The sequence below is a fragment of the Aptenodytes patagonicus genome, chromosome 3, assembly GCF_965638725.1.
Source record: "Aptenodytes patagonicus chromosome 3, bAptPat1.pri.cur, whole genome shotgun sequence".
NCBI lineage: Eukaryota > Metazoa > Chordata > Aves > Sphenisciformes > Spheniscidae > Aptenodytes > Aptenodytes patagonicus.
This window is the reverse complement of record NC_134951.1, coordinates 88,213,926-88,236,502: the sequence shown is the minus strand read 5'-3', so window position 1 is coordinate 88,236,502 and position 22,577 is coordinate 88,213,926. Positions and strand designations below refer to the sequence as shown.

At 36.1% G+C, this 22,577-nt stretch overlaps 1 protein-coding gene across 3 annotated transcripts in view; it reads right to left on the bottom strand.

Annotated features, from left to right (window-relative positions):
- RYR2 (ryanodine receptor 2) overlaps positions 1-22,577 on the bottom strand; it is a 457,875-nt gene that overhangs the window by 186,297 nt on the left and 249,001 nt on the right. For all 3 annotated transcript variants that reach the window (XM_076334184.1, XM_076334182.1, XM_076334183.1), the window contains exons 19-24: positions 18,727-18,919; positions 16,755-16,971; positions 14,776-14,880; positions 10,519-10,622; positions 6,104-6,187; positions 867-1,026 (exon numbers count right to left, since the gene is read on the bottom strand). In XM_076334184.1, coding sequence (XP_076190299.1) covers positions 867-1,026; positions 6,104-6,187; positions 10,519-10,622; positions 14,776-14,880; positions 16,755-16,971; positions 18,727-18,919 — 863 coding nt within the window. The remainder of the gene's footprint in view (positions 1-866; positions 1,027-6,103; positions 6,188-10,518; positions 10,623-14,775; positions 14,881-16,754; positions 16,972-18,726; positions 18,920-22,577) is intronic.

Genomic DNA, 22,577 nt, shown 5'->3' with positions numbered 1-22,577 from the left:
TTCTCATTTTTGCAAAAATAATGATCTTTTATGCCCAGCGCAAAACCATGAAAACTCTTTTTTTTCCACAAGGGGTGAATTTTCCTAAAATTTCACTGTGATATGCTACTACATATTTATTAACAGAAGTGAAGACACCTTTCTCTATATAAAATTCACAAATCACAAGAAGAATAGAAAATATGACTCCTAAGGGAAAATTGATACAGTAGCTGTCTTGAAAAATAATAAATTAGGCTTATTGTATACCCAATTTTTTTTTTAAAGAAAACAAAGACCCTGAGTTTTGCCATTAACAATCCACCATGCTTAATTTTTATTCCCCTCCCTTATAACACATTGTGATACCTACCACATAGCATTCCTGTTCACTGAAACAAAACCACTACAGTAGGACTGGAACTTGGAGACTGACTTAACTATTCTCAGTTAAACATGGCCTCTGCCAGAAATACAACATATTAGCAAAGTGATTACTAGAAGTTTACATTCTGATTTTCCTGGATAAACAAAATTATTCAATTCCCAGGACTGCAAACATTTAAATGATTCCCCTACTGAAAATCAATGTTTACATTTCCTAAAATACTAGAGCATATTAGCTTCCTGCATGCAATTTTCTCACCCTGAGATCTAGACAGCATACAGGAATATACCATCTTTTTTTTTAATACTGCTTGTAAAAGAAGTCTCATACTGCTAGAAGATTTAGCAGGATTGCTTTAATTATGTATTTTTGCTTTCTTTGACTGACACTCGCATTCGTTAGCTGCTCCTTCCTGCTTTTGTATCCCCATTATTCCCATTTAACTGTGAAATATCTCAATAGATAAGTGCTTTTTCAAGTGACTGAAGTTAGCACTTACCTGCTGGATACCATACGTCCAGCCTTGCCTTATACGGTCCCTTGCCCACACGTTGTGAGCATTCTCTGCTAGTTTATCCACCATAGCTTCTTGAGAGGGAGTCAGTTTGATAAAACTCAGATCCATGGGAGCAGGCTTATATCCACTCAACAACTGGTAGCTGTCAAAAAACACAGAACTTGCAGTTACTTTTCAGTAAGAAAATTAATAGAAACTGCAAAGGAAAGAAGTGACATGTATGCAATGTATCTATATAAATAATCTGTCTTTGAACATAAAGAATAATAATGCACTGACATTTGATTTTGTTTCAAGCTAGTTGCATCTTGATGGGATGAAGTAACTGGTAATGAAAGCTACACAAAATGGTCTGAACTAAAAATGTTTTTAAAGTATTTTAGTGCTTTTGCATATTTAAAGTAGTAGATTAAGATGTTGCTTATCTAAATACTTATATGAACACTATTATTATTACCTCTGAGCACTTCACAATACTTATTAAATTCTATCTACCTCCTACTGAAGCAAGGAAATATATTCTTCCTATTACACACAGGGATGTGAGAGAGAGCAGGTCAAATGGCTTACCCAAGATCATGTATGAAGTCCATCTAATAAAAGTTTGTCTTTATATTATTTTCATACCTTAACTGTCCTTCAAATCATAGGAGCAAATGGTTAAAATTTAAACATGACTTCAGAACAGAGACAGCTTCCTCACTATTTTTAGCGCTCCTGAGAATGAAGTGTTGTTTACTTTTATGAAGTTGTTCCAATTGAATTAATTATAGTCATCTCCCGCTTTACTTATGACCAAACCTTCTTTAATAAAGGATGTAATGCATATGGTGATGGATGCAGTACATCAGGACTTACGAAATTTACAATGAAAACCCATGACACTATGCAGTATCACCATGGTGGTGGATGTTGCCCCCCCTTACCTCAGCTGATGAGGGAACGTGCAGGGGACAGGGAGCAGGAAGAGCAAAGCAGGGGGCAGACAGACAGGGGCTGTACTGGGTGCCTGTGCCCAGGTGCTAGTGGGGGGGGCTGCAGGGCAGCCTCTGTGAGGAGAGGCGGGGGCTGCCCCATGCCAGGCACAGCCGGCTCCGAAAGGGACCCGCCACAGGGCACAGCTGAGCCCCTCAGCCACGCTGGTGCTGCCTCTGGGAAAACATTTTTAAGAAAGGGCAAAACGCTGCACAGGCAGAGAGGAGTGAGGAAAAAAGTGAAAAACAGCCTTGCAGAAGCCAAGGCCGAGGGTGGGGGACGGTGGGCAGAGGCGCTCCAGACGCTAGAGCTGGTGCTTCCCTGTGGCCCCAGGAGAGACCAGGCCGGAGCCGGTGGACGTGCCCTGAATATCCCCGAGTATTTCCCCTCGAGCATACTGACAAAACAGAGAGCTATTCTGGTCATAACAAAAGGGGTCTGTGGAAAATAAACAACAACATTCTCTCACTGAAATTACACATGCTGGGGTGTTTAAGGAATGGCTAGTTTAAATAATTGTCTAATTATTTTCTAACCAACTCTGGCATTTTCTTGTATTTTCTTCATTTGGACTGACAGAAATACAGAAAAAGAAACAGTATTTATCTCCATTTATATTCTAAAATATTCAAATACTTTACAAATTTTAATTAATTCTCTTCTGTGACAACTATTCTAAAACCCATTTAAATAAATTACTGGTTGAAAACAATAATTGAAAACAAGCAAGTATTTAAGGGGGATTATCATCTATAAACATGATGTTGGACCGTCCTTCAAAATTACCACATTTAAAAAAAAAAAGTTTAAGTCTAAAAACAACAATTCAAGAGCGTCAATCCAAAATCAACCATTCATATAGCTACCAATTGGCAAATTTCTATTACGGAATTAAGCAAGCAGTTGGCAGGTGTGCTGCTATCTCCCACATGCTAGCTAACTGCCCTCACGGTTACATCTCCTCAGGTAGCTGTGAAGTCACTTCAGTGAGATGAGTAAAACCAGTCAGTAATGGAAATAGTGAATGATACAAAATTAACATGTTTGTCAGGCTGGCAATTACTGCATTCTTTCCTGTAACACTCCCCTGCACAAGTGGTACGTTGTGCATAGAAAAGCTACGATAACCACAGCTATTTCAATATAAGAGCAGGGTCAAAGAACCAGGGGTCTCAAAGGATGCTCATGATTTTGTCACAGAGGATGTGTATACCTTATTTCAGGATGCATATGAATACTCGTCAAGGATAAGTATCAATGGATGCTAAGGAAAATAACAAAAGCGTATTGTGTGTACAAATTCATGTTGGAGAATTGTCTTTAGCTGCAGACTGATGTTACTAGTTGAAACAGGTAGCTAAAATCCCAGCTCCTGCCCGGTTGTCTGCTCATCAGTATCTTACTGGTTTTATCTCGCTCAGTATCTCTGCTGGCCTGATATTAACAATTTTTTTTTAAGAAGTAGGTAAAGTAATGTGGAATAATTTTCAAGCTGAAAATTTAACTGCTTCAACTGCACATTATCACTACCATATTGATCTGCCACTGATTTATAACAAGCATTATGGAATTTTTATTTGTGCCACCACCTAAAGTTACAGAAAAAGTGGTAGATATGTTTTCAAGTGATCTTAGTCTATACTCTGCTCTCTTGATTAAAGATTTTCAGCAGTTTACCTGAGTTGTTTTACAAGATAAAATTAAACGTAATGAAATTTAAAAAAAAAAAACTTTTTTCTTTTCATTCTGACAATTCTTTTTTCCTTTCCCATTTCATTTAGACTTTTTTTTTTAAACCCATGGAAACACTAAATATTTAGAATTTGTTAAAATACAGACTTTGAATATTTCAGGGAGGTGTTTTAAAATAAAAAGTTATTGAAGGATGCTTTATTCAAAAACCTAAAGTAAAGTTATACCAGGAAAAAACTTCCTAATAGAATTTCCATCAGCAAAAGTTGTGTTTGCAATACACTTCAGCGAGTTGTTCAAAATGGTCCAAAAAAACTCTTTTGTGGAGTGATGCTGTATTAGAAAAGGCAAAATTCTGGCACAACTGTCAGTTAAAAGTGTGATTTTCCCCGACTTGTAACCAGTGTGGCTCTGATGCCAAAATTCAGTAGGACTGGCACAATATAAACTTGTTCCTAGCATTTTACAATCTTCATTCTTACAACAGGATGGCAGCAACGATAAAGCAAAGGGTTAAGAAGACAGACAAGAATATACAAAGTAAGGTTGAAAAATTAGGAAGTAGAACAGATGAGCTAATTACATTCAAGTGATGTCTGTTGCTTTTGTTTTTCATAACAGCATAAAGTTTTTGTGTCAGGCAGATACGAGAACTTAATAAATTATCATGGGAAAATTGACAAAGTGTTGGGATAACGTATTTGTATCATCTACAGGAACAGAAATAACTAGCAAACACAGGAAGTGACATCTCTTCTCCCATCAAAAATTTAGCTTTTCACACACTACCTCCTGTAACTTTTTGTTTTGGTTTTGGTTTTTTGTTATGGTTAAGTCTAGTCTAACTGTGAAAGAGCAACCCTTCTTCTCTCCAAGTCTGTATCCCACAAAAAATGTGCACAACTGTATCTACATCGTGAAATCTTTGCTCCATTTTTGCTCAACAAACATCTGATGCTATTGAGAATGTAGCCACAAATTTTTTTTCTTTCCTTTTTACTCATTTTTTCTATCCATTGTATGTGAGGTATCAAAATTCTGACTTGGTACATATGGTGGGACCTCAGGTTTCCAAAGTTATGACTGTTAATGACATTAAAAAGACTCAGCATTATCACTCTTCTTAAATTAGGAAGAATAATTTCTTCAGACTTGAGATTTAGCTGCAGTTTTTCAAAAACATCAAATCTAATTCACTTGAACAATCTTGCAAATGCATATACCTTTCTGCCCAGGAAATTCAGAACAAAAATACAGAAGGCCCTAGGTATCTCTTCTGTTTAGTCTTATATGCAGTTATTTTGGGATACCAAAACTGAAGAACAGTTTTGGGGAATTTAAACTAATCCCTTGCTTTTATTCTCATTCATTCTTGTGAAGCAACCACGTCAGGGATTCTGAAGCTGTGATATTAACGGTACGTAAATCAGTGCAGTATGGTATATATTGGAGACTTGAGGGTCCAGGTTCTTATAGCTACCTTGTAGTAAAGTATTACCCAGAAGCCTGCAGGAACCTTGCCAGAACAGGGCATGTGCTTTTGGCTCACAAAAGGAAAAAGGAAGGCATGCTTTAGTTAAACACGGGCTTGGGGTTATTAAACTGGCCTTAGGGACACAGTGTATGGAATATGAAGGTATGGGACACTGAAAGGCTACTGTGAATAATGGAGATAGGCAATAGCAGAGGAACATCTAGCACTTAACCATTGCTCTTAGTCGTAACCAAGAAAACTAAATTACTAATTTAAATTCAGGAATAACGGAACACATGGAAGTTCTCTCATACCAAAACTGTGACCTTTACCTTTCTGGTTTTATACACTATTATAATCCTCCTTTATCCCACTGAATTTTATACCAATCTAGACAAACTTATAAACCATGGGCTCAAATGTATGTTGGGCCGGAGGGCTGTCATATGCTTATCACCAAGTACAGTTCCATTACTTTCAACTGCGTTGAAGTTCCCAAATTCTTCATTCCCAAACTGGGGGGCACACTGGTGCTAAGGAGGAAGCCAGGGCACCTTGGCTGGGTCATGAGAGCTGGTTTCAGAGCTGTGGTAGTGGAGGCCACTATACCACACCAGCCTGAGCCCAGCCCTACCAATGCTGTTGCCAGTCAGTCACTCAGGAAAAAGTCAGGCGGCTATACCAGTTCTCTCCACTTCAAGTCACTAGATGGCCATTCTAGGACCTTCAAAAGGGTTACCTTTAAATATTTGCAGCACAGCAAAATATATTGACAAGTTTGCTGTAAAAATTCTTTATCAAGTTTCTGCAGTACACTCCGTATGTAAAAGAACTATGCAACAACGAATGCCAGACATTTCAATGAATCACGGAAAACCTAAACTTTGTCTACACATCAGACTATAAACATCTGAAAAAAAAGGTGTGGGTGAAGGTGTGTGTAAATTTCTGAAAATTCACATGCATACATGCACACCCAAGTATCAATAACACTAGCAATGTGAATATCAAATTGTTAAAATACGGTTCGCTTAACTCACACTGCCTAACAAAAAGATGCATTTGAATTTCAACTTACTTCTTTGGAAGTTTCATTTTTTTCACTTTTTCTTCAGCATGTTCATCAGCAATTCCAACATGGCAGCCTAATGCCAGCAGGGTTCTAGGACACAGAAATCAGAGATAAATTACTGCCAATGTTTCTATATTCAGAGTTGCTGCTGGGTATATAAATGGCACTACACAACAAATGAGACCTATGGGAATGACGACAATATAATATGGAAAGATCAACACCAGCCCTTTTTTATATGTAATAAGCTTTCTGATAGTGTTAAGAAAATGCCACAAGATGTTCCTAAAAATTTTAGTAAAAATATGAGTGGACTACTTCAAAATGGAACTATCATACAGTCTATTTCATCTATATGAGGCATCAGTTGAAAGATTCCCTGCCCTTGAAATATATATTTCTGCTTTATATACTTATTCATACCGCTTATATACTCATTCATACTGCTTTATATCAAAATCTTTTTATGTTATGTTATTTACTTCAAAGCTGATGTAAGGAGAAAAGGCAGGAAATGTCACTTGTTATCCTTAGAATATGTCTTCTTTACAAAGAGAGGCTGTTACTCAGAGATTTTAATTGGATCTGGATTTTGTTAGGACATGCTACTGAAGAGAGGACTGACAGCAGAATGAATGATAAGCATTAGGCCAAAACTGCCGTCTTAATGCTCAGTATGGATGTTGCACGTTAATCCACTTCAGAGAAAAGGATTCGAGCTAGACGGGGTGTGTCATGTACCACAGGGCTTCTACCACAGAGCCACTGACCCAGGCAGCCCATTCTGGCCTGGCTCTGCAAGATGCAGCTCCTTTCAGAAAAAACAAACACTCTCTACATAACCTTACAACAGGGTCGATAGTATTAATCGGGTTTCTGATTACTTCAGACCTCTTCCTGTCCTTACAGTCACACTATCCAGCAGTATAAATCTGAAGTCTCATTCATCTTCAGGATTTGATCATCAATTATTTGTTCCTGCACTTACATTCAATACTGGGTTATCAAGTCTTATCTAGTTTCTTTAGCCTAGGTGTGTTACTAAAATATTGACATCGAAATGAAAAGAAACCCTGGACAAAAGTCAGAGACCACTTTGGAGTCAGATCAGTTGTTTCTCAAAATCTGAGGGTGACACACATACCTTTGATTGAAACTGATTACGCAGAAAAAATTACAAGTGTAAACCTTGGACTCCATTCCCAATTTTCCCAACATGGAAGAAAGCTGGGAAAAAAGGTTTTTATTTGTTCTTGTCTCTAGTTAAAACAATATTTTCTAGTCTTGCTTTAACTATATTTACTGCTCTTGCACTGACTGGGGGGAAAAAGAGCATAAAAATTGCTCTAGCAGTATTTCTCCTGGCAGATGAGTCATATGTTTCAAGGAGATTCTTACAGCATATTTTTAGTGCTAGCTACATGAAGTAAATCCTACTGTTATGGTCTGTGAACCCTGATTTAAAAGTAGATGGTAAAATCAGATATGAGGAAATAAACATGCAGTGGCCACTTCCTGTAAAACACACGATCTGCTAAGAATACTCCATGCAGCTAAATTTCAATTGGCATAAATCATACCTGATTCCTGTGCAGCTATCACAAGCATAAGTAACAGAACATATCTAACAGTGGAAAGCAGTACAGAGGAGCTAACACCTGCTAACCCTAATTTTCTTGTAATGTAAGACAGGAATTTGAACCCTACATTATCTCCACCCAGATACAGCAAATACAAATCAGAGAGTCACAGCAGGATTAAAAGGCAACTGGGGACCAAGAGTTAGATTTTAATTATACTTCCATTTACTTTTCAGGCAGACTCATCCATACTGGTAGAACCTGAAAGACCCCTAAAGCACTTCAAAGCTAAACACGAAAAGCAGAAGTGGCTGAATGCAGCCCTTAGCATAACATTGATACATGCAATTATCACACACAACTGAGTAAATAGGTAGAAACGGGAAAGCCAGTCACAAAATAGTAAGCATCAAACAAAAAAATACAAGCTCAAACTACAAAATATATATAAGAATGTGCAGAAACAGTATGAGCAAGCATATTTTAATCCCATGACATTTTCAGAGGTAACTCATTCCTGAATCTTGACATTTCATATAGTGTATCATTTTTATAGTTCATTAAAGTATTCAATCATACTGAAAAATATACAGAGATCTCAATATATTGAAAAAAATGTTGTGTCAGATAATATGACTCAGAACTTCCTTGCTTTCTGCCTCTCTCATCTAGTAGAGCTGGCAGCAAATCTGGCAACAAACTAACAAAAAAAACAATTAGAGTAAGAGTTATTCTTGATGTCTTGCAACTACTTCAAGGATGCAGTATGCAGTTTGATGCAAATTGTAAAGAATATAGCATATAGATGACTAGAGGAAGTTTTAAAAGAACATTTTCTTTCCCTCTTCCCCATTCTCCCCCGTTGAAGTTGACTGCTAGTAGACTAGAAACATGTAGTAAAGAACTAGTCAAAGTAGCTTACAATTCAAGTCATCACAGTATGGATCACATAGAATGGATTAGTGCACTAATTTTTCCACCTTTGCAAGTTTGCAGAAATGAACTGAGACACTCATATTCTAGTCTCTGAACAATAGATGTCTAGGTGATAAATACAACATGATATTGTAAAATTAGAACTGCATACTTCAGAAAACAAGGACTAATACAAGAATTAAATGAAGACTGAGCTCAGTAAGCATACAAATTTTGAAATCCATAGAAAGACTGAATGCTTTATGTTTTTGATACTATCCGTTTAATGAAAAGGCTCTCTCTAGAGTAAGTAATAAAATTACTAAAATAAAAGTAATCCATAATTTATATGTTTATAAAACCAAATTATTTTTTGTTTTGTCAGGGTTAGATTTAGAAAAACATTGGGTCCTGAACCAGTAATCATGTAAGGATTACTAAAATTTGTTTAATATTTATTGAAACATTAGGAGCGTGCATTTAATTCTGAGAGCTTGATTTTTATGATGCCCGAGTCATATTATCTAGACTATTCTAGCAAAAGATCCAACTGCAGGGAAAGTTAATGACATCATCTTTTGTAGTTTCATAAAATGGAAAGGAAGAAGCTATTCTGGATTTTTAGCACATTGTTGTGTTGACAGGGGTCTCAAAAGCTTTCCTTGTAATTCTAATATCTAGCTGAAGACAAATATGAACTTATTTTCTTGCTCCAATGGAGTTCCATTTATCCCTGAATGCTTTATCTCTAAATAATGCCAAAATATCTCTCCAGAAACTGTTTAACACTTAGGGTCATAAATATGTTTTTCATCAAGTAATTTACTTACTGTGGGAATAGTGGATCAGTAAATAGCACAGAGAAGCTGACCAGAGAAGGACACTATGAGAAATTCTAGGAGTGTTCTACCTAGCTTTCTACTATGAGGACATAAAGTCTTTACATTATGAGTGTAAATACTATATTGCACTATCAGTTTACATGGCAAATTTAATAATATAGTACAAATATTCCCAGAAAAGTAATATCACATGCAGATGGTCAACCTTTGTTAACGCTCTTATTGGACAAAGCAACTATATTTTAACAAGAAAAAAAAATGAATAGATTTCAACAGATTGCAAATAGGAGTGACTGGAGAACCACATATACCACTGGGCATTTATCAGTTTGAGAAACATTTTAACATGTTGGCTACACACAATGCTTCATATGGAAGAAATTACTTACACTAATAGATTTTCAGTGCATTCGCAGCAAAGTAAGAACTCACACCTGCTTGACTGACAAAGCTGAGATGAGGAATTGTATCTTTGTGAGCCAGATAACTCGATTACTTGAACAAACCCATTAACATCCCACTGAAATTTTCTACCATTCCAACTGGAGAGCTTCCACGACATTCACACATCTAACCGCTTATCCACAAAAGGAGGGAATGCCTACTACTGTTTTGTGGCAATATGCACAGCTGACACAGAAATAGCAGCAAGGCGTCCTGAAGCAGAGCTCATCATTAGTCACGTCCAAAAAATAACTATCGATTGTCAAAGTGTACTTTATCAATAAAGAAAATTAAAAGCAATTAAACTAAATTGAATTAAACCAAATAAGAAGCGAAGAGGGTTTTTTTCAAAGCTTGGATCTATTTCTTTCCTCCAAACTAGATGAAAACTGCCTGAGTTGCCATTTCATAATCGGCGTTACCACAATAATTCTAAAATTCCAAAGGTGTTAAAAAGAAGACTATCAAAGCCAGTTTCAATGCCAAAAACATCATTCATTAATGTATCTCACTCCCTCATTTTCATATTATTACCCCCACTTCCACATCAAATTGTATTTCACATGTCAAATTATAATTCTGGAAACTGCAACTTCTTAGGAAACTCTCACTTTAAGCTTCAAAAGTTCTAGCAACTTACTTCAGTGTTTCAAGTGACATTTGCAAGTTATAATTTCTTTCCTGCTCCGGCAATTTTGAGAACTCCACTAAGCATGGGTGTTGTCTTTTGTTGTCATCTCTAACCTGTAAAGACAGTAAAGAAATAAGTTTAATGTGTCTTAAAAACTAGAAGAAATTTAAAAACAGTCCAAAACACAAAGTACTTAAAGCTGATCCTGTCAGAATTACTCAAACTGAACAACACTTCAAAACAGAAAGTATTCTGTATTCTCAGAGCAAGATCATTCTGTTCAAGTAAGGCAGAATTTGCATTTGCAAATAAACTTCAGATTTGCAGATCTCAAGTTGTATAAATGCTAATTTGTACATTTCATTATACAGATGTTCACAACAAATATGCAAAGTTCAATAGTGCAATCTATGTTATGTTTTGACATACAGCCATTAAAATAACAACTCATCTTCAGCACCATGTTTGAAAAATTATGCATCCAGTTTGTATAAATATGTTGATATGAATAGTACTGAAGTCCTTACCCTACGAAAGTAATGATATAAAGGATAAATCTACCCTATTTCTTAAAGCAGAAAATGTTTGTTTCTTATTTATGTCCAGTAGTATACAAGCAGAATGCAACTGTTCAGCAGTCACAAATGATTGGAACATTAATTTACTTTTACTGTAGTGACAGCAGTCATGAAGACTATAATTTACAAAATCCTACATTTTATAAACTTCAAAATTTGATCAAAAACATTTTTAACCTACACTACTTCTATACAGTTTTAGTCTAATACTGGCCATAACCAGGAAGGGCAACCTGAGAGGCTGGGATAACTGAGCATTCTACTGCTCTCAGCTTTGCATCTTTATTGTGCTAGAGCTCAGTCAACAAAATCTACGAGGATTATGTCTTGCTAGAAGGCTTGATAAAAAACATTAGTTTGCAAATATTAACTAAAATATCCCAATGGAAGTCTTAACATTTGCTCAGCTGAGACTACATCTTTACCCATCTATTAAAACACTTTTGTGTCCGTCTTTCATGGACCATAAGCTCACCACTTACATTAATCTTTAAAGCTGCAAAGTGAAAGTTATTGAAAAATACCATTATTGACAACTTTTGATCAATCGGATAATTCTGCTGGAAAATGGAATGTTAACAGTTGAAGTTAAGAAGCCTAATTGTTATACTTTTTCCAAATTGATCTTCACGCATTTGGTGAATATAGGATGGCTTGTTAATTGTTTTAGCCAAAAAAAGACCAAGGCAGGGATTCTCAGTGAAGTAGTACCACTGAACTGGGTATAATCTGTTCTCAACAGCTTGATCGGTTGTTCATATACAGAATCAGATTTGATGTTTAAAAAGGATAAGAAAGTCAGTAGCATATAAACTGGCATGAAATTTCTGACTTTCAGAAAAATAATCTATCACACTTAAACTGATTGCACTGCGTATTGCATCAAATAAAAGAGCTTTTCTTTGGATATTTTAACGTAAATGTCTTAAAATGAAAAAGCTCTAGCATCATGGCAATAAATCCATATGCAAAATCTAAGATTACACTTAAATTAAATCATAATACTGGGATGTAAACATTGTGTGTTAGAGCAGGGGAAGGAAAAACAGTCATCTGCAAACCATAACCTATTTATAAATTTTCTTGAATTTCAAGTACATGAGTACCCACAGAGTGAATATGAACATGGATCACTGAGAGCTGAAATTTATTTTTTATTTATCATCTTCTGTCTTTGCCAGTTCTGTGTTCTCCTATAACAATAACTAGACTGTAAATAAACGAGATTGAGTAGTAGTGTAATCTCATGAAAAAAAATCTCACATTTCTCTATAACATTTCTGAGTAACATATTGTTGCATTTTGATCTAAGCACATAATAATTATCAAATTGAACAGCAGTAATTTGTTTATGTTTTTGATTGAAAAATATTTACAATCTCCAGGGGACATTTATCTTCATTTGATGGGATTAATGTTCTTTGGACAGGCAATACAAGCAATTCAACTGTCAAGCTACTTGTTCAAAATCATTAGCAGCTAAAATGAGAAACATCTTTTAGCAGACACTGAAAATGTTTATTTGCAGATTTCTTTCTAAGACCTATGGTAATCTGCATTAATAAAGGTTCAGTACAGTCTCCAATAAGAAGGACTAGTTTAGATCTGTGTACAGCTAATTTACATCTTGGACATCCGGTGCTTTCCTCAGAATTCCAATGTTAATTGAATTTCCCCTAATGGCACTCTTTTCACTCTACAGCTACAATGTATAATACTTCTATTATATATTTAACATATTTTGTAGGTTGCCTACCCCCCCCTTTTTTTTTTCTGAGCACACTATAAAAATCTACTGCCTTGCAGTAGATTGATACCTATCAATTCTTAATTTTTGTGGCTGCTTTTAAATGTACAGCGAAGTTTAATAGAAACAAAGATATGCAGATGCATTTGATGATTTCAAGTTGGACACCTAAATACCGCTCATATTCAGACTTATAACAGAGCCAGTTAACAGAAGTCCTTAATTTTGCTACATTAGCTTGTTATTTTACTTTGTTGCATGTATAAAATGCAGTAGTAATATTGCATTACAATACTGGGTACCACTTTGGTGATACTACACACAGATCTGATGAAACAGGTATGTAGGAGGGAATATAAAATGCAATCTACAGCAGATTTTTTGAATAATCTGGAGAGACATTTAAATCTGCAGATTCTCTGTCTTTTAGCCTTTAAACTTTTTGACTTGGTGAAAAAACATTTTTCCAGAAAAGCTAGCTACTATATATAATGCATCTTGCTTTGAATTAAAAAGACCAAATCTAACTAAGATACACTCATGTGTGTGTGTCTAAATCATCTAATTTCTGTTTCATGCCTTCATGTATTCAGTAACTGCAGTGCATCAATTCAAATACCTAGAATAGGCAACAGTGGCTTAAACTGATTAAATCATCTGTGAGAAACCAATATGATAAAGGAGTCATTCTCCAGAAGATGATCAGCATATACTTTGCCACATTCCCAAAGTGAGCACATCCAACCATAGAACACTAAAGCTAGAGAGAAAAAGCTGAATAACTTGAAAGATTTAGCACTGGGTTTCATTCTGAATATAACTACAACATTTATCGCTGCTTAACTTGATACTTACTTACTATATATTATTTAAATTAAAATAGTGTTCAACTGTACAATTAGATTCTCAATGGTAAGTAATGGTACACTAAAAGTTCCTGCAGATTGCTTCACAGCTGGTATGATTATAGCACAATTAAAATGTTTCGACACATTAATTTAACTGGGGTTTTGTGTTTGATTTGGAAAGCAACAACAACAAAAAAAAAATCTAGTGATCTTCTCTGTTAATCAAATCTTTTTAAGTGCTGCTGTATGCTACACCAAATATAATACCTATGCCCAGTTACATCAAATCTGTAATCTGAACTCCTCAGAAGACCAAAATATTTTTATTAACAAAAATAGAATACATGTATGTTTCTATACGTGCATACATGTTTTTATATTTACATCTAGTATCTACTGTATGTTTCTATACACTCTTCACAGCAATAGCTCTTCATAAACACCACCACTTGGGATCCAAATAACTAGCTTGTATAATTTTTTTATGATTGATTTGACAAAAAAAATCTAATCAACAAAATAGACTGCATTTGTATCAAAGCCAGAAGTCACGTATTTTTTTCACGTCATACTCCATGAAAAGTAGGAAAAAGATAAGAAAATAGCTATGTGGAGGACCTAATACAGACATGAGCCTGAAGAAGTGGAGAGAAGAAAGGAGGCAAAGTAGATTTAATGGCATTTCCTATAAGCAATACTTATTTTTCATGAAAAATAAGTTTGGGGTTTCTGAAAGAGTTATGTCAGTCAGTACTTGTGAAGAGAACCAAGAATAACTGCTTTTATTGGCTTACTCCACCAGGCAACTAAACTTCTTGCCCCAAGAACAAACAGAAGGTGAAAAACCCACTATGTGCTTTCTGTGCTAGCAGTTAGACTGGCTGAAAATTTCAGCACCAAACAGCCTTAATACTAGAATTTTGGTTCAGAAATATACAAGCACTGTTGGTTTCCAGCTGCTTCTGGTGGAAAGGGTCTAAAACCTTACCAATTTAGGAAGGATGGAAAAAAATGCCGTCCCATTAGCACATTGAAACCAATGTGCTGAATAATACTACGTAATTAACAGAAAATTAAGTTGGAAGGTACATACTGGTCCATACTGCCAGCCAAGTTCAATCTTATTCATAACCCATAGTTCATGGATGTTCTCTGCTAATTTTTCTCTAATCCTTTCCAGGTGGGGAGGCAAAACAATCTAAAGAAAGAAGAGAGAAAAAGGCTGTTACAAGTAAGTTGCTTGACAGTGTCACCCAAACTTTCATAACAGATAAACTTCGTACAAACCAGATCTCTCAACTAAACCTAAATTATCATGCAGTTCTTACTGACTAAAGCGAGTGAGAATTCTTAGATCAACAGAAATACTTTAACCTATGCTCTTACAAGTTCCAGAGTTTGACCAGCAAGTGACAACGGTTTTAAATCCAACACCTCCAAACGGCACAGAATACATTCCTGGCAGCTGGCTAGAAACTACTCAAACCAATACTATTTCTCAGCTTAAAAAATGCTAAAAATCTCAACAACCAAGGTAATGTTGTGAAAAACACTTCAGATAAATATAAACATTTGAGAACTGAACCCCATTTAAAAAAAAAAAAAAAAGAAAGAAAAGAATTAGATGATGATGACAGGTGACAAGTGAAATCAGGACAGCACATCACTCTACCTCCAAAATTTGAAATCAGGTCTGCTTTACCTCAAAAACCAGAGACCTCAAATATACAGTTATCGTGGTTTAACCCCAGCTGGCAACTAAGCACCACACAGCCACTCGCTCACTCCTCCCCAGTGGGATGGGGGAGAGAATCAGAAGGGTAAAAGGGAGAAAACTCCTGGGTTGAGATAAAGACAGTTTAATAGGCAAAGCAAAAGCCGCGCACGCAAGCAAAGCAAAACAGGGAATTCCTTCACTACTTCCCATGGGCAGGCAGGTGTTCAGCCATCCCCAGGAAAGCAGGGCTCCATCACGCGTAACGGTTACTTGGGAAGACAAACGCTGTAACTCCGAACGTCCCCCCCTTCCTTCTTCTTCCCCCAGCTTTAGATGCTGAGCATGACGTCATATGGCATGGAATATGCCTTTGGTTAGCTGGGGTCAGCTCTCCCGGCTGTGTCCCCTCCCAACTTCTTGTGCACCCCCAGCCTACTCGCTGGTGGGGTGGGGTGAGGAGCAGGAAAGGCCTTGACTCTGTGTAAGCACTGCTCAGCAATGACTAAAACATCCCTCTATTATCAACACTGTTTCCAGCATAAATCCAAACCACAGCCCCATACTAGCTACTATGAAGAAAATTAACTCTACCGCAGCCAAAACCAGTACAACAGTGCTGTGAAGCATGATAATGTTACCCTAATTGTTGGTGTAACAGAACAATAATTACATGACACATGTAGAATGCTGTATTTAGAACATAATGGCAACAAACTAGCAGGTTTGTTCTTTTTTTTAATGTGTTTTTTTCAGGAACGAGTTCCTAAATATGGTAAAATCTGAGCACATAGCGTACGAAAATTTGTATCATCTCAAACTCTAGTCAAGTGTAAAATGAACTCGTTACCTGTGATCAGAGATCTTTGGTATCAAAGATTTACTGCTCTTCGCAACTATGTAAAAAAAAAATGAATACTATAACTTCAACGCCTGCCATTTACTGCCCACAGTGAGTCAAATGCCACTCTCAGTAACCTGCAAGTCCAGTAAAGAACTAGGGTTGAAGCTGGTCTAAAAGTCTTATCGTAACGCAAAGTCTTCAGTGATTTTAATTAAACAGTAATAAAAATGTCTAGTAACAGAACAAGAAGTTCAAATATTCTTTTTTGCCTGCTTTAATATTAAGGGTAAAACATTCTTTATTATAGTGTTTGTGAACTGAAATATATGAAATTTCTAGTGAGCACTATCAGGACCTTGCACACCATTTTTCAACTTCTCACAATGGAACATACCAACCAAATCCCAAGAAAAAACGAGTTTAAGACAAGCTGCAAATTCTATCAAATGTAAAATAACACAGGCCTATAATATGTGTGTTTAAAAATTAAAATGCAGTCTTTCAGTTTCCATACCTGGCTAGTATCTACAGGAACTGGAGTGAAAGCTGCTTGTGACAGAGAGATAGTGGGACCCAGTAGGTCTCTTGTATAGCTAAGATCCTGCTTGTACTCTCGGCTATGCTCCACTTTCAGCTTCTCTTTCGGTAGGACAGCTTCAAAGCAAGGGGCATATCCAGGTGGAGGAAGGAACTTGAACTCTCCATGGCGACCTCCAAGCAAGAAACGTACCCTGTAAACATCAGACTTACTTCAGATAACTGAGACACCTATGGTGTCAAACCTAACCAGTTTACAAGCCCAACAACTATTGAATGCTATTTTTAAAAAAAGGAAAAAAAAAAAAATCAATGTTGCAGCTTATTTGCATTGTTTACAGTTCAAGTTTCTCTGACTACTGCTGGAGTTTATGAAGTAGGAGGTGCAAAAAACATGGGGAAAAGTAAACAATTCTTTCTTTTAGTTAATTTTCACTTCCATAAATGTATTCTAAATCATGAGACCAAAACAGAAGACACAGAGAGAGAAAGAGAGAGAGAGAGAATAATCAGTTTACTTAGCACACCTATGAAGTAAGCAGCAGCCTTTCAAGTCTCAGAAGGCAGAGATTATAACCCAGAGTAATCAATCAACCATATCTGAACTGCCTCCGTTGAGGAGTTCTCCATTCTCTCTCATTTGAGAAATCAGCCTGAAAACTCCATGGAATACGGTTCTATCTTTTCTCTCACAGAACACTAAATTCTTAGGACACAATAGAAAAATCTCCCATATTTTCTTCCCTAAAACATATACTTGTCATGTTAGTAGAAACCTAGGGGAAAGCATTCTTTTATTCATTACAAAATGGTGTTTGGTTTTTTTTTTTGTTACTGAAAAAATCAATTAATGAGGTGATCATGAAGTAGCAATGATATAGTATTGAAAAATCTTCCCAGAACATTGCCATCCAGAAGGAATCAAAAACCACCCAAAAAACTAGCCTTACAACAGAAACATTTTGCCTCCTTTCTATTTACTGAGTATCTTATAAGATTTTTGTCAATGCTATACTAGAACACTCTCCAAAAACACACTGAGCACACAAATAATATCTGTCAAATATTTCCCTCATGACACAGATAAAGCATGCAGGTTTATAGTTTTGCATTTCATAGCATGCATGTCTATAGTTTTACCACACTATATCTTCCGTATTATCCAAGGCAAAGTCTAAAGTGCATTTCGCATCTGGAAGGAGAGGCTGCTATGCCCACTGTGTGATAGCTCTTAGCTTCTGTAGTACTCACCAGAGTCTTTGAATGATCCCTCACAGAGCATTGCTCTGTCTCCAACAGAAATCAGCTTTCAGCCTTTACCTTTGCCAGTCCTGCTAAAGTTGGTCCCTCCGCTGGAACATCACACAATCTTTTTTAATATTATAGTCTCAAACTATTCAATACAGGGAAGCAGAAGTCTGGCATCTCAAATGTGACTTGAAATTTTATAGAAAGCCAGTACAGCAACCAGAATACAGATTGACTGAATTCATACTAACTCATCCTGCTGAAAAGAAAGTGTACCGCCACCATTTCTTAAGGTAAGTGTCAATAATGTAGATAATAATAGTTACTACCTCATAACAAGTGAGTTAGGGCAAATATATTTTTAATATTGAAGACTGATGTTTTTCTTCCCATATAGGTCAAACGCTGTCCTGGAGTGAATGTGTAGCAATGTGTCAGCTAAGAAATGATAAAGCAGCTGTTTCTAAGGTCTATCTGCAAACCACCTGAATACACTGGTGTGCTGAAAAACAACAGATGCATTATCTCTTCAGGACTCCTTTGTAGCTCTCACTACCCAAGAACTGGAACTGTGCCAAAGAAGCAGATGTCAGAAAGGGAAATGAGAGCAAAGACAGCCAGGGAAATATTCAGCTTATTCACATACACAGATAACAAAAAGAGACTGGGAGGGGGGGAAACCAACTACACAGGATGCTAACTTTATTCCTGCAGAGAAGCTGACAACTGGGAAGAAGAGGCCATCTATGTTGAAATTCTCAAACATTCCTTGAACTGGTTGACCATTTATCCGGAAAGAGATGCTGGGGGCACTCAGGTCCAAACAGCAGCTAATAACATCATCAGTTCTTAATAGATGTTGGTTGGGAGAATTTACTGTTCGTGCTACACAACCTATGGAAGTAGAGAGACACACTTAGCAAAACTTCTGAAAATCATACAGGTTTTCACAGCAGACTAAAAAAAGAGAAAGACATAGCAATAGAGCACAAACACATTAATACATAAATATCTAACCTATAACATCCAAGACCTGATTTTAAGCTTGCAATACAGTGAACAGAAGCATACAATCATATCTACAAAGCTATTTTAATGATAAATAATAGAATTAAATTACATTTAATGTAAGTGAAAATAATTACTGATACACATATAAACAGTCAAAACCAAGAAAACTAAACTTTATTCCTCACAGTAGTAGAAGTGCAAATTGAAAAACAACCATTAGTATCTAATATGAAACCTAGTATACTTTACTAAAGAATGCTTCATTATTCAAGATAAGGACAAGTCTCGTACTGTAAATTATTTAGGAAAAGTAAGGTACTTCCTATTATTAAGGGCCACATCATGGTACCCTTGCAAACTTGTATAAGATGATACTACCCAGTTTCATAATCAAACCGCAAACCAGCATTTTTCTGGCATATACAAAGACAGCAGCAATTTTGAGGCATACATATTCAGTAATGTATGTATTTTTCTTTAATAAGTTTTGTATGAATTCTAAAGGATCATTCTCTCTTGCATCAAATTACATTTACACAAGCACACCTGCTTCCCAAGAGAAATAACCTATAGAATACAGAAATAGGAAATGACTGTTTCTGAAATTTACTGACACCTACAACAGCAAATTTACGGAAAAGCATGACAGTTGTATGAAAATATCTCTAGACACGTTTTCCAAAAATCAGATAGGCAATGTCTGCAAGAGATAAACCATGCATATTAAGAACAGAGCACTAACTTCTTAACTATGCTGTCCAACTTCCGTAAACGTGAAGGACTTACTTAAACTAAAAGCACTGTATTTCCAAGAAGGAGATGAAGATGGCATATGTTTTTAACAGCAGCAAAAATAATAAAAGAAAAATCTCAATAATTCTTCTGCAGATAAATTTTCATACACACACCCCCACCACCACCCCAAGGAAAAATAAAAAACAACACTTCCGATACTCTACGTATGGAAAATGACTTCCCAATACTGCCACATAATCTGCAGACTGTAGGACAGATGCCCTTGTGCAATCTGCCCCCCTTGATAGGGCAGTCAGCAGTACAGTGGGGGGGAAGAAAAAAAAGTTTTCAGAGGCTCTTGCTGCTCCCCTGCACCCTGTCAAGACAGGATGTCCTTAGCTCAGTTGCTGTAAGAATAGTCAGTTCCATGAGCAAGGACAGGGGAATGACATGGAGCAATCCTAAAGGCCCCTCACAAATCAGGAAATCTATAGGAAATACTGCTGAGAACCAGAGTAGCAGTCACAGCGTAAGGAATGGCCTGCAAGGAAACTACCTTCTACCAGCTCTACATCCCAAAACTCACAGAGCACAGTAGAGAATAGCAGAGAAAAACATCACAACAGCTGAGAGTTAGCTTCAAATAAATCACAGAAAGGGACAACTATTTAATGGCAGGGATAACTAAACTCTAAAAGAGCTATCAATGAAGAGTGGATACTTCATCTCCTTAAGGCATGCTACATGAGACTAGATGCCTTTTTAGATGTTAAAATTTAGCCAAATATAGGTTATTGGGATCAATGCAGGGCTGACTGTTACAGAAATATGTACTGGTCTTTGATGAGCACATAGTCAGACCAAATGATCTAAGTGCCTTTTCTGGCCTTAGGCTTTAAAAATTTGTGAGTTCCACTTCTCCATATTAGAGAAGTAATTGCAGGACTGAAGAAACAAATGTAAATTAAATGTGATTCTCGTAAAGGCTTGGTCCAGAACAGAAACTCAGGGGTAGAAATTATTGTTGCTATACATTAAAGCAGTAAATGCTTCATGCTCAGAAGATTATTTTAAAGATGTCGTTGCTGAGACTTACCAAGATGCAGCCTGGGATGGTGGAAGAAGAAGAAAGGCCATGATTTTCAACGCTGAACTACTTAAAGTCCTTCCAAGTTTCAGAGGTATGTGTTACATGAGAATGTCAATGAAGACAGAAGTCTTTTCAAATCTACCAGCCACATCCACAACAGAGATTAATATGCAAAAATTGCATATACAAAGGTGGTCTGACTTACTTTAACTGGGCTGGATTATTGACTTGAAAACCACAAACAATTGTTCATTTATTCTTTTGTGACATTTCTCATTAAAAAGTTTCCGGTGGGTAGAAAAATAATTTTGATTTTCAGTAATCTTTTGTTTCCTCCCTAAAAGGGACCCTAACTACAAAATTTATTTCAGTTGGCTCATTATTTTCTGGTTCTTTTGAAATACTACTTTATCTGACAAGCTCAGTTATGACACAGCTTTAATGACATCATTAATTATGCATCATTGTTCCAAAGTAATTCTCACTATACATGAGAGGCAAAGTGGCAGCTACTTTCCTAAGATGCCACTCCAGTTGATACGTTATTACTTAATAATACAATCCATTGCTATTTTGATTGGAAAAGTCTTTTGAAATGTAAAACTGTATTCTTTCCCAAGTACCAAGCCACAACGCCTCAAAACTTCAAAGACCTTGAATGATGCATACAGCTAACTCACTAAAACGTCTCTCTTGTCTGCTAAGGAGCTTTAGAAAACTTGCTCATATCTTCACAGTGGCAAGAACTGCCAATCCAATGAGCCTAACCCAGTTTCCAGTCAGTTCTACAGTTGCCCAATAATCTCTCAAAATCAAAGGAAAAAATTTTTCTTCACCAAGATGAAACCACACTAGAAACTTTTTTCAAGAAGTTTAGGACTGTCCACATGTAGGACTACCTATTCCAAATTATATCTGGGAATCTTTTCACAAAAGTTAAATTATGTGAAAAAGATTAAGAAAAAGAGAACAAGCTTGCTTTTTTATTATTCTGATTTTGCTGAGCTAACCCACTTTGAAGAGAGAATAAGATATTTGCAGAGTCAACAGTAAATACAAGGACTTTAGATACTCAGTTCAGTATCTAAATGAATAGATCCAAGCTGGGCCAGTAACATTTTAAAGATTAATACCTGACCAATCACACCATGTGCAAGCGAGGAATATGATTCTGCAAGTCTTGCAATAAACAGTCTCAATGTACGTAAATAAAACATCACTACAGAAAAATATCTGTTTTTAAAATGTATGGCAAAAAGCATACTTAAAATTCTTCTTCGCCTCTAAAATATTTCTAAACTTCTAAACTAAAGATCCAGATTAAAAATCTGTTTTAAAAAAAAAGAAAAAAAAAGAGAGAGTCCTATGAATTAAATCTCTCAGGCTGTTCTTACACTATCGCACAGGAATTACAAATCCAGATGACTGTTTGTCAGACTTCCTTTTTTGCACCTTTTATGTTTTAAATAAAAATCTTTATAGTTACTATGAAGAAAACCCAAAAATAATTCCCAGGCTGAAACATAAATTATTATTCTATCTGCATTATTTTGTATAAAACAATTTTTTCAATATGGATTGTCAACTTAAAACATATTCTGATATAGGGTACTGTTTCTGTATATTCCTAGTGTCAACTGAAACATCTAATTCACTTCGCTGCTGTTGAAAACAAATTCACTGGAATTGCAAACAACATTCTAGTATTTAAAAAAA